The 13,174-nt window shown below is 37.5% G+C and overlaps 1 protein-coding gene across 2 annotated transcripts in view; it reads left to right on the forward strand.

Moving 5' to 3' along the window:
• Positions 1–3,543: 3,543 nt before the first annotated feature.
• The window catches only part of LOC6031157 (septin-7), a 63,507-nt gene continuing 53,876 nt past the window's right edge, over positions 3,544–13,174 (forward strand). Inside the window, exons 1-2 of one of the 2 annotated variants that reach the window (XM_038264125.1) lie at positions 3,544–4,328; positions 5,489–5,490. In XM_038264125.1, coding sequence (XP_038120053.1) covers positions 4,253–4,328; positions 5,489–5,490 — 78 coding nt within the window. In that variant the 5' untranslated portion in view covers positions 3,544–4,252. The remainder of the gene's footprint in view (positions 4,329–5,488; positions 5,491–13,174) is intronic. The other variant, XM_038264126.1, reaches the window with a different exon arrangement.

Below are 13,174 nucleotides of genomic sequence, written 5' to 3' on the forward strand. Positions count from 1 at the left end.
GCCTTCACAAACAAACACGCTCGGCTTGAAACGTGATACTTGTGAGTGACTAAGCCAACCAAGTGACGCCAGGCGTATAGAACAAATACCTGAGCCAAACAGACCCGAAACCAAAACCACGAGCAAAAAAAAAGCAAGTCGAGGAGAGAGAAGCAAAAAGTTTGTTCTTGCTTACAGTTGCAATTTGGTGGGCCACAAGTGCTCGAAAAAATAAATACTGCGTCAAATAGCTGAGCAGTGTGGGCTCCTCTGTTGGCTCCAAAATTCGGTTGTATTTGTGGCCGAGCGAGCGTTCCGTTAAAATTGCTCTGACCGCTGGCTGCGGACACATGTGGTGTGGGAATTTGTGTACTGCTTGAATTTCAGTCGGTTTCTCTCTGCAGTGCTAAGCAGCATATAGAAGTGCGCAAAAGTACAGTGGGGCAGTGGTTGACATCCTAAATCCAACTTAATATTTAAAAAATGTCTTTGCGCATTCAACATTTACCCAAAAAACAAATTATTCATATTATGTTTTACCTACTTTGAAAAGGTATTCAATCGATTTAAAACAAGAAAAACACAAAAAGAAATTTAGACCACAAATCGAAAAAAAAACATGAGGCAATTCTCTGCAAAAACGGCCGATTTCGACCAAATTTATTTTTTGTATTTTTTTATTTGGCTCAAACTTTGTGAGGGCCTTCCCTGTGACCAAAGAAGCTATTTTGTGTCTTTGGTTCACCCGTACAAGTCTCCGTACAATTTTGGCAGCTGTCCATACAAAAATGGTACGTAAATATCCGCAAATCTGTAACTTTTGAATGCATTTTCTGATAAATTTGGTGTCTTTGGCAAAGTTGTAGGTATTTTTTAGGAATATTCAGAAAAAAAAACAAGTGCACGAATAAAAAAAAAGCCAATTTTTTTATCAATTTATTTTCATCAAAATTCTATTTCCCAAAATACGTATTTTTTGATTTTCGAGATTTTTTAATATGTTTAAGGGGACAAGAATCCGCAATTTTTTGGCCAGAGCCATAAATTCTGCCGCCAAGTTATATTTTTTTGGAAAAAAGTGATTTTTGGAAAAAAAAAATCGAAATTTCGTGCAAACAAATTTTTGACCTATTTTCTTATGTAAAATTGGATTTGCAATCAAAAACTAGCCTAACATTTAATGTATGCAAAACAGGATGATAATATTTCGACGGCAACATTTCAAAAGGCATCATGTACATTCGCAATTCGCAATTTTCAGTGTAAGAACGGGACGAACACGCACTGCCCTTACACCTACATCTCACCCTTGCTCTGAGTCAGTACGAGCAACACGCTAGAACACGCTTTGAGTGTTCGTGCCAGGCATGCACACCTTCTTTTCCGGTTACGCATTTTAACTCGGCCGGGGTGGTACATTACGTAGGGTTTGATGTAAGTATAAGCGCCTAACCATTTATAGTGTGCCTATCAACTTTCATTAAAGCAAAAACTGTTTTATTTTTAGTTTGAATTCAAAAACTAATTGTTATTTACTGTGTATTGTTTTCTCCTGAAATCTTCCCTATTGTTGAGTCGTGTTTATCTGTTGCTATTTCTTTTGTCGCGGTGTTTTGTTACAATATTTTGGTCCTAAGCATTTTAGAAAAGTTTTTCAGAAGTACAATTGTAATATTTGTGTTAATCCTTTAATCATTCCATAAATTGAGTAAGGGCTCGAACCTCACTTGCTTAAGAAAAAGGTGAAGTTTCAAAACAATGGACAGTGAAGGAAATATACTATGTAAAGAATCAATAGTAAAAGAAAGATAGTATGTAATTTATGAAGTAGATAAAGAAATTAACAATAGTTAATAAATTGAGGTAACGAACAAGCTTAGTATTGAGGGTCAGCGATTCTCAACCTTCTTCTATGCCGGTACCCCCTTCCATGTAAATCAAGTAGGCCCGGTACCCCCGTTGAGAATCGCTGAAATAGATAAATAAAGAATAGGCACATGATAAACAAAATTGACATCGCTGCCAAATTAAGGGAAAGCAGAAATTTTGTTACAGCAGCATCAATTGGTAAAATAGAGTGGAAAAGCGTTGAGAAATAAGAGAATCAAATGAGTAAAATCTAAATCAAATGGAGGATAGTAAACAGAAGCCGCGTTAGAAAATCAGTGAAACAAAATAAACAGAAGATAGGTGGTAGCTGAGAATGAAGAGAAGAGAAACCCCGTTGTGCGATGTTTCAGGTACATCCACAGCAGTTGACTCAACATACTTCGAATCAAAACAATACCGTCTACAATCACAAATTACTTCCCATTCCCACATTGACGCACCCCTTTCTTCTAGCCGTCTCTACTCTGACCCTCTCTGGTCAAAGGTTTAAGAGTCGTTTCCACAGGCCACCAGCTAGGTTACACCTTGTCATCATGATGACTAAACCAAGCCAACGTGGAGGTAAGAAAATAGGACACTTGCAAGAAACCAGAGCCATGCTGTTTTGTCCAAACAGCACTACGGATGTAGTTGGGCTCCTTCCGGGATGTTCCTCGCCTGGGTGTCAACCGACGAGTATCATCAGTATCATGCACCCTTTGCCTGCATTTCAAAAGGCATCATGTACATTTTGACATTTTTCTGGGTTATTGCATATTCTGAAAGTACTCTTAACAAGCTACCTCTCCACCAAAAATGAGCATAAGTTACTTCAGTAAAGTCTGTTTAATAATGATTTTAAATAAAGTAACATAAACAAAATCTCTGGCATCAGCAGTGCCTGTTTATAAAGCCCTGTCAACCTGTGAATTAAAAGAACATGAACCCAGTGACGAAAAAAAAGCATCATGAAAAAGACGCCATGTACATTTGCTGACAAAAAGCGAACCATAACAAAACTTCCCCTCCGCTTGCAAAAAGCGCCATGTACATTCGGCGAAGAGAAACGAATCATAACAAAGCTTCCCCTCCAATGACAGCAGGGTGATACAAACATTGGTGCTTTCAAAAGAAGTTATGTTTGTTTTTCTTAAATATAATGACGGAATCAATGTTTTATTGAATATGAATGATCAAGTATCAATAAAAGTAACGTTTTTCATCGTTTGTTATCATTAGAACAAGGTGTGCTTTTATGTTTATGTTGAAATGGGAATTGAAAAATGATGCTAAACTTTCGAATGCGTTTTCTCAAAACGCATGGTTTGTACATGATGCTTTTTGAAATGTTGGTGTCGATTTGTGACATTTTATTCCTATCGGTGTATGAATACTTAAGTGAAATATGATAAAAAATCATGTTCTATTTTGTGATTTTTCGATCGATCGATCTCGCGATCGTCAATCAAACCAGGTTCAAAGGCTTGAAGTCCTCTGGCCCAGGTTCGCCGCTCAAGTATAAGTGGGAAAGCACGTTGTTTGTGTGGATGTGGTGAGTGCGTATGGCGATTCTCTCTGACTAAGCTGCGGCCTGAGCCGCGTCCGTGGTGCTCTTGATGTGTCGGACGCGGGTTCAGGTTCAGAGAGTAAGCAATACACGCGGGCTTCAGTTTCCAGTGGCCGCCCGTAATGCAAAGTTCGATCGAGCGCGCGCGCGAAAACTTAACTTCTCTCGAAAATTTTGTGTTATTTTGCGCGTCTTCACACACTCTCTCTCTCTCTCTCGTCAATTTACATCTGCCAGAAGATCGCGCGGTTTAATGCGATATAATTACGCACACATTAAATTTTTCGGTGAACAGTGGGAGAAAGAGAGTTTGATAACTTTTTTTGAATATTTTTTCGGGACCAACTTGAAGTGCGTTTGCGGGAGGATCGTCAGTTTCCAGCGGATCGTCGCGAAAGATAGTGTTCGGGAAGAAACTTTGGACAGCCGGCAATACCCTCGTGTGATCGTGAGTGTATGTGTGTGTGCTTCAGGGTTCCAGTGTCTTTGTTATACCTGCCGAAATTGCGTTACACGCGAAATAGCCCAAGTGTCTAGAGTTGGCCAGATGATTTAACCGACGACTCGGGCTCTACGGGCCTCAAAAAAGTGTTCATTTGTTCGGGTTGAAAAAAAGTAATCCACAAAAGAGAGGGAAACCCATTATAACTGTGTATAGTGAATTTAATGACCCACGGGGTTCGTTATCAGTAAATAACCACCGCAATCGCGCGGCTCGAGGAGAGTAAAAACGATAAAGCCCCAGCAAACAAAAGTTTAAAGATCGCACCATTTTGCAATTGTAATTGAGGCTGCTGCGAAGAGATATTGGTGACCAACGACCAAAACAACGCAACCATGAGTACCATGAAGGCGGAAAACAAGATCTCGCTGAAGATCGACCCATCTAAAAATAACATGATCAAATCTCCAAGTAAGTACCCCCTTGCCACAGCGGCGACTTCTCCAAAAAACAACACGCCGAGGGGTCCTCCACCTTTCTTTCGAGAGTGCCACTTTTAGTCACTCTCTTTGTCGTCAGTTTAGTAGTCGATCTGCGCGTGTTCGGTTGACATCTCTCTTCGCGACGACCTCCAAAGTTAAACTTCCCGTCTTGTGCCGAGTTCCGCGACGCGACTGTTCATTTATTTATTATTACTTGTGTGCCAAAAACCGCCAATACTGCAACTTAAATGCAAAACCAGTCCACCAGACACTCCCGCGAAACCTAGAAGTTCTCATTTTTTTTTTTTTGTGTAACTCAAAATTCGTCACCAAGCGCATCTTGGAGTGCTACCGCGGCTTTGTCCAACAAAACATTCCCGGTTCCGTCTGGGCATAGTCGTCAGTGAAATTTATTGGATCCGTCCTCCGACGACGTGGTGGCCTCGCTGTCTGACTCCTCAGTTCCTCTTCTCTCTCTATGGACGTGGTTATAATTGAACCAAGGCAGAAACCAGAACGGAAGAATCTGAACATGTCGCAGTCACAGTGGGCTAGATATGGTAATTTTTAGTGCAATTTATGAAAAAAAGTGATTCGATATGTGTTGTTATGGGATTTTGAATTGAACAGTTTTGTGAAGAGTCATTTTTAAGTTTAAAGGTGTTATTCGGTATAAAAAAAACAGCTGACTCATCGATTTAAAAAAAATCTTTGCAAGATTGATGACTATGTTATCAACCACTAACCAGGGGAAAAACGTGGAAAGAGTGGCTCAGTATTTGGATAGTAAGCATTGGCTGAGTAATTCATTCATTGACAATGTTTGAAATAAATTTTAAAAAATATATATAGAAAAGCTTATCAAAAAATTTATTCAAGTTTTAGAGTAATTTTTTTTTTACTTTTCGAAAGTTCTGATAATTCAGACCACTGATTGAAAAAGACATGACAATTTATGATATCTTTTCATTCAAATAGATTAATTCTCTGAGACAATGTTTTTATTTTAATTGAATGAAACTTTGTGTGCATTTTTTATGACTTCGTTCTTTTACAAAAATAAGTCAATTAGCATAATCAGTTCATCCATACAATTTTGTGTAACCTATATTACAGTCAATAAAAATGGTTATAGAAATATTTAAAAAGCTGTATTTTGACAACGGATTTTTTTTAACAATTTTGTATTTATCTCCGTCAAATTTGTAGATATTAATTAGGACCTAAAAAAAAGTTAGTTAAAATACCATTCTTTTTTATTCAACAAATAATGGATTGAGCAGAATAACAATTTTTGAAAAATCTTATTTGGATATCGTGAACCGTTTTCAAGTTATACCTATTAAAAATAGATTTATTGTTGATGACGTGACTTTTTCACCTTTAGTCATGAATAAGCTTGACAATATCTGAAATTTTTTTTTTGAAAAGATCACAAAATTTACTACAATTTTGCTTCGAAGATATCTGCGCTAACTAAAATTCGCGTCCCTTAAAATTGAGATCTATAAACTGACATGGCGGGCGCCGTTGGTGGCCAATGACTGTTACCTATTCGCAACTGATCTAGTTTTAGCTATCATGGTGTTTTACCTTTTCGGCGCATTCACACATGTTGTTGATAAGGGAAACACCACTAGATCGTCGAAGCCTATGATCAGTATAGTGCTGAAAGGATATTACGGTTCTGTTCAGCAACGGAGGGGCAACCATGGGTGGTCTCTCATGCTCTCTCATGCTATTAATTTGCTTCGAAGATATAAAAGACTGTACCAATGTTTGATTTAGAGAAAAAAAAACATAAAAATCTAGAGTGGTTACTGCCTTCCTCACAGTAACATAGTTTTGTTTTTAGTAAAATTAAAATATTGAACCACGGGATTGAAACTAATCTAAAAAACCTGTATCATTTTCTCATTCGAAACAGTGGCGCCACGTGGTGGTAGCTGCCCTGTTTATTATACTGTGAAATTTTCCATGGCCAATCCAAGGAACCAGAAGGTGACAACAGAAATGTTCTTCCAAAAGGGGTGCTGCAAAAAACTTATTATTTTTAACAAATTTTCGAAAAAATCAGCAACGGATTACAAGTTTGACAGTCGAACTACACTTAAAGGTTGGTTTTGTTATTTGTTTTTGCAAAAGCGCATATTTTTAACGAAAGTGCCAAAAATATTCGTAATCACCTTTGCCTCTTGGTGACGCTTTGTGTTAGTATGTGTGAGGTTGATGTTTGCGGACGTGCACGCAGAACACAGAACAGTGAGAACTAGCGAAAATGCCTCACTTTCTTCTGATACAAGTCACCATATTGAAGTTGCTTGAAGATTCATACCCGTGATTCAACCTACAAATGATAGGATTAATAGATTTTCAATCTTATAGTATCAATTAAAAGGCCTTTTAAATATCTAACAAACGATGGACAGCACTATCGATTCGGATATTGCTTTCATCGAACAAACTGAGATCCGGCCTCCAAAAAGTATATAAATAACTCCTAAGTACTAATAACTTTTGATAGGGTTTTCAGATCTTAGATGTTTTAGGCTCATTTGAAAGGTCTTTCAATTATCTTTCAATCCTTTGACGACGGGTCGCATGATGGAATTTATTACAAAAACCACTCTTTTTACGATCTTCCGGACTTTCCTAAAAAAATGTTTTTTCAGCATAACTTTTGAAGTACTTTACTAAACTTCATAATATTTAATAGGATCTCATGGGTACCCAAGATGGTTCGAATGAGATCAAAACGATTAAAATCGGTGCAGCCAGTGCTGAGATAATTGAGTGAGAATTTTTCGGTGCACACGTCCACATCCAAACACAGATATTTGTTCAGTTTTTGATTCGGAGTCGATAACAACTGTAAATTAGACGAGTTTACTGATTAATCGAGATATCGTTAGATTTTAAATATTTCTTTGGATTTAATTTTGCAAAATATTGAAATCTGACTTTTCTAGACATCAAGGCAACGGAAGCTGTTTTTCAATTAACCCAGTTACCTCGAGCCGCCTAGCACATTCTAAAAATCGGATAGTTTAACGGCAATTAATATCTAATTTAAGCGAATCCCCAAGCCACGCGGGAAACGTTTAACTGATGTGAGTAGAATAGTTTATCTCATGTTTCCACACTTGGACTCGTACTCTAAGCCGTATACTATGCAAGTATAAACCATTTACAAATAAATTACACTCGCTGGTCCAGTCTGCTACAGAGAGGGGTACAATGACATATGGCGACTCTAGTCACACTCCCTTTCGTAGAGTGAATAGACTCGGTTAGTTAGTATACCCACATCAAGATTTAGAACTCGTCGCGGCAACAAAGAGTGTTTACAATAAGAGAGACCACAGTGCAGTGCACTTCAACCGGTATCGTATCATACTCTTGGCATCATCTGACGACGATCCGCTTTAATAATCCAGAGTATGTACAGAAGAGCAGATTGTTTACAAGCGGATTCAAGTCCACAGATTAACTGCGGCGTTGGACATCAACATTGCTCGCCGAGTGAGTGTAACCGATCCGCATATCTTTGGTCAGGGACAGACGAGGGATAATCATCTCGATCATCTTGGTCGTCGCATTTTTTGTTCGTGGAAGGCAATTATGCCACTACAGTGTTTTATACAAGTTTCTAAATTATGGGAAAATATGTTTAAATTTGAAAAGTTTTTCCACTTACAGATATTTGGCAAGTGTTAGGGGAAATTCTCGTAAGTTTGGCAGGTTAAGAACTCACTCCGAACTCAGTCCAAATTGCTGTTTTTTTTTGCAAAATCAAAATTGAGCTATTAATCACTCGATTTCAGTTGGAAACGCTTTTTTGAAGCTGTAATTGAACGTCAATGTGCTGATATGGCAACATTAGAGGCACGATTTAATTAGATGCTGTTCCCCAAATTGATAATAAAACAGCGAAGGTTAATCTCAGCACACTCAATCGAATGTTTGTTTGCTTAACTCAACACATCCAGGTGTGATTTATCCTGCTGTGTTTCAGAAGAGGAAGTTGGATAATTGAAGTTTCAACCATGATGATACCAAACGTATGCAAAAGAACTCGCACTTTTGCTCTGTTTCGACCATAACCACGTTTCGGCACCTAATTTAAAGATTCCAGCCAACTGCTGGCGCTTCCCGTTCCAGTTCTGGCCAGCAGTGCACACCAAAAAATAGGCAGCGTGAATGAAAAGAAGCTAATTTTCAATTAACAGCAGAAAAACCGTTCGAACTAATTTCGATACTCTCAGCCCCTTGCCCCTCAATCCCACCCCCCTCGAAGAGTCTGTGTGTTAAGAGGAATTTTCACCTGCCCTTTTTGGCGGAGTTCAGTTTGATGCGGTGTGAAGTGAGCGCGGGGAAACTTTCGTTGCTTTCTCATATGTATATGAAAAAAAAGTGTTTAGCTCAAAAATTGCTTTTTTTATCACAATGCACACAACTTTTTCCGTTTCGACGAGCTCGTGGCCGCCCGGAGTCAATAGCCCAAGGCCGCGGCCAATCGTACCTCCAAAAAAGAGAAGCAGATTTGGTCCATGTTTGGTTTAGCGTGGAATACCCACACACGCACTCCCCACAAAAAAAAAAATCAAAACTAATGCAGCGTGCATAAAACGGTGTGGAGAGTACTCAAATATCCAAAATACACACGATTTGTTATGATTGCTCCATTTTTTTCTGTTGTTATTTCATTGGCACTAACTTTATTATTTTTATTTTCTGCTTTCTTTCTTGTTTTGCCGCGCTTCCACCATGACTTGTGTGTGTGTGTAATCTCATCCGGACCCTGTGGGATCGTGTTCCTTGAAAATCATCGGACAACGGACAAACCCCTTTCCACACACTGGCTCCAACTATCATCACCACTGTCACCACCCAACAGCTGTAAGTATAAATTGAGCTTCTTTTTTTTTATTTACCTCATTTAGCTTAATTAGTTTTATTTAATATTAATAACAGATTGTTTTATGTCCTGTTCTATTTGAAAAACATTGTCGTTGTTTAACATGTAAATATTTAAATATTTTATGATAATAGACTTAATAGCTAGATTTTAGATGAATTCAAACAACTCAATTTTAGTAAAATAAACATAAAGAATCCATTATGTTAAAGCAATTTGAAGTAAGTTTAAACTTCTAACCAGGGATGGTATAATCGCAAAAAAAAAAATCATTTTCGCTTGCGAACTTTCTTCACCCGCAAAAGTGAGAGAGGAGGCAAATCACGCAAAAGAAAATCGCTCCCAAACTTCTCCAAAAAATCAATCTTTTGATGATTTTTTGTGAATTTCCTTGTTAGCAACACTTTAAATTATTTATTTCGCTTTGTTTACACTCATTGCCAATCTTCAAAAAGCGACAGTTCATTTTTCGACTTGTGACGTTACACATGCAAGGTAGTGAAAAAGATGCTCCGCCGAATAATCAAGATGATGATTTCTTTAGATTCCTTTTACCGATCTTTCGTGCGCGAGAGAGGAGAGCCATGCTCAATTCGGATTTTTTTCTCTTGATGAATGTCCAAAGATTTTCTTTTGATGATGATTATTCCATCGCTGCTTCTAACAAAAAAAATGTTAAAGGTCAGTGTTTTTTTTCAGAAAGTGTAGTACATACAACGAGGCTTACCGAGTTGGATAAATATGACGAGTGCTGATAAAATCGATTTTTGAAACGAGTATGCAACTCGTGGTGTTAACCCACTATTTGCAGTGGCACAAACATGTTTCAAAGCATAATGATGTTTGTTTACGTAATTTTTCAAGGCATCTTCAAGATGAGTGTTAAAAAGATAATCTTTTTGATGCTGTTTTAAAAGCGTGCCGAAACTTTTCAGAACTCAAAATGATGCTATAATGATCTTTTCAGAACCCTTGTGTAATGTTGGAAAGTAAGTTGATATGCAACGCTTTTAAAACAAAATTTATTTCCCCTCAGTTTGGAAAATAAAATCCACCATCTTTTTTGTTAAATCTCAATTTAGTCATTTTTCCTTGACTTGAAAAAATATATAGATGATGTCTAAAATGTTAATTTTCCTTAGTTCTAACGGTTTGACTTTTGTTTTTCAAATCGTCATAATTTTGAAAACTAATTTATAATATTTGACCAGCATCCTGCCTTATCCTACCTATCCTTTACCAGGTTCTAAAAACAGAAACATTAAATAGAATTTTAATGGTTAAGATATTTTGCTAATTGAAATATATTTAACGTTTTTGAGTCATTTTAACAATAAATTTTTGTTAGTACTATTTCGATAGAATTTAATGTTGAAAAATAAATGTGTAAAAATCAGATAAAAACCTCGATTTAATCCTACCAGGGGTGATATAGAGCCTTTCTTACTTAAGAATAAAACTTCTTTCAATTCATAACATCGACTTTGTTTATTTATATCGTGAGCACAAAATAAAGTTACATGATACAAAAAATCCTATGATGAAAGCAAGGTATTATTAATGATGTGTTTTCCAAAAGAAATTGAAAAAGCAATTTTCACCAAAAGCATATTTTTAATCGTACAAATTCTTAATCGAACAAGCGTTTATGACAAACGCGAGCATAGCAAGCTTCCCATGCGCCAGTGACAACGCACACCGCGGTTTTGGTGTTCTAGTTTTGGCACGAGCCCATAAACCGAAAGAAGTGAACCGCGTGTGCCGCACAGTGCAGGGAAGCTTGCCATTCAACATCTACGAAAGTGAGAGAGTCAGAGATAGCTATTTTTACAACCGCACCACTACACACTCAATCGCGATACCTTAGATAGAAAGCCATTGGCGTCGCGAACATTGAAAACTTTGAAAACGATATAAACGATGAAAAGCTTAGAAAGCTTCTTTTGGAATCCAATGAACTCTGTTAAATAAACTTACGAAATCACGACAAAATTAAGCATACTTAAAGGCGATTTTAGGAGCACACGGGAAACAAATTGATTGTAGCCGGATGAATGTCATATGTCACAATTTTTTTTTGCATAAACATTGGACAGTTCTGCAAAAACGGACAGGGCAAAAGAAACCGAAAAGCTACGATATCTTACATGATGTAGGAAACATCTGTAGACAAGCTACTACAAACGAGTATATCTCGAGCAACAAAATATATGCGCCAGCATTCTCGCGTCAGTATTCGAAGCTCAACTTGACGACTTGGCGACGAAGCGTCGAAAATCGATGCAGTGTGATGTTTTAGCGATTTTTCCGATTAAAATTCATGCTGAACCGTCATATTTACGAACATGAAAATGATGTCCAGCCATAAAGTAAAACCTATACCTTTCTTTAGTAAGAAAGGCAAAAAGTAAATCGTTCTAAAAATTGATCGGGATTACCGATAGATGTCAAATTTGTTTCAGATGCTCACTCATGGTCTCTACTTAGAATGTAGAAAGAAATTTCGGAGAAAATTAGAAACGCAAAATGTTGGCGAAGCTTACCAGGCGGACTTATATCTTTTTTAGGGATTTTTTTTATGGTAGGTTAATCAAACGGCTCTAACTCCAGAACCAAATTGTGAATCTTGATGAAAATTTGGGAGGTTGTAGAGCTCAAAAAATGCAATTTTTGAGATAAATAAGAGATATGAAAATGACTAAAATTAACCATATTTACATTTGAAAACTGTGTAATTTGTTGAAAAGTCTGGCCACATCCGAAAACAGAAGGATATTTCTAAAATAGGCCTCAAAATGACCCGGGTTCAGCACACCAGCTTTCAAATGCACTTGGAACAATCAAAATCAAAATTTTGCAAAAATTCTCGACATCGCTCGAACTCCATGGAATTTATTTTCTCAAAATTCGAGGGTTGGAGATAGATGAGTTCTGTCAAAGTGAATCGATAGAGCGTCGTAAATCGATGCAGTGTGATTTTTTGACGATTTTTCCGATGAAAATTCATGCTGAATTGTAAGATTTACGAAGATGAAAATGATGTCCAGCCATAAAGTAAAAGCTATACCTTTCTTTAGTAAGAAAGACAAAAAACGAGACATTTCCAGGTTATTAGAATTGTTTGTTATGGGAACAAAGTTTGGTAACAATGTTTTGTTGAGAATTTACTCCAAGAATAAACACTGTTGTTAAATGAAATGTGGCACGCTAGCTTACTTACAGTTTTGTCAATCTTAACGTGTTTACAAGTTATGAAGAACTAGCACATACATTTCGAACATACCTTCTTGAGCAGCGCTCAACAATGATTCAGGATATCTTAATTGAAAAAATAAAATAATAAAAAAACAATAATGAAATCGTGAATCTTGGTTGTGCCACCAATAAATCTAAAAATATCTAGTGCTTGTCATGAGCCTGATAAGCCACTATATTTAAAGTTAAGTACCCCCTTTCGAAGGTGTAGATTTCTATACCCTCCTTAGCCACATGCTAGTAACACCCTTGTATGGCCTCATCATTGCCACCACGGCTGGTCAGACTCAGTCCCCGGTGATGGACAGTAAGTTGATATGTTGCCACACGACACGATTTTCTAGCTAAACACTACAATTTGACTAAGCCAACACCACTGACATTGCATCACTTTCTAGGGCAAGCGAGCAAAAAAAAAAAAACTGCACAAACTGCAGCAGCTATTTCAAAATCACGTAATGCTTAAGCATTTGGTGCACTTTTACATCCACAAAACCAGTAGCCAAGTATAGCAGCTCGCTCAGCATGGCGATATGGTTTCAGCGTTTGTTGTTTTTAATTTTTTCCATGTGCGGCGACAAAGTCCGACTGGCGCTCTGGCCATGTTCATGCGGTGATGGTCATCGTTCTGCAAGGCATTTGCCGTTGCCGCCGACACGTGT

Source organism: Culex quinquefasciatus, chromosome 3 (assembly GCF_015732765.1).
Source record: "Culex quinquefasciatus strain JHB chromosome 3, VPISU_Cqui_1.0_pri_paternal, whole genome shotgun sequence".
NCBI classification, from domain to species: Eukaryota; Metazoa; Arthropoda; class Insecta; order Diptera; family Culicidae; genus Culex; species Culex quinquefasciatus.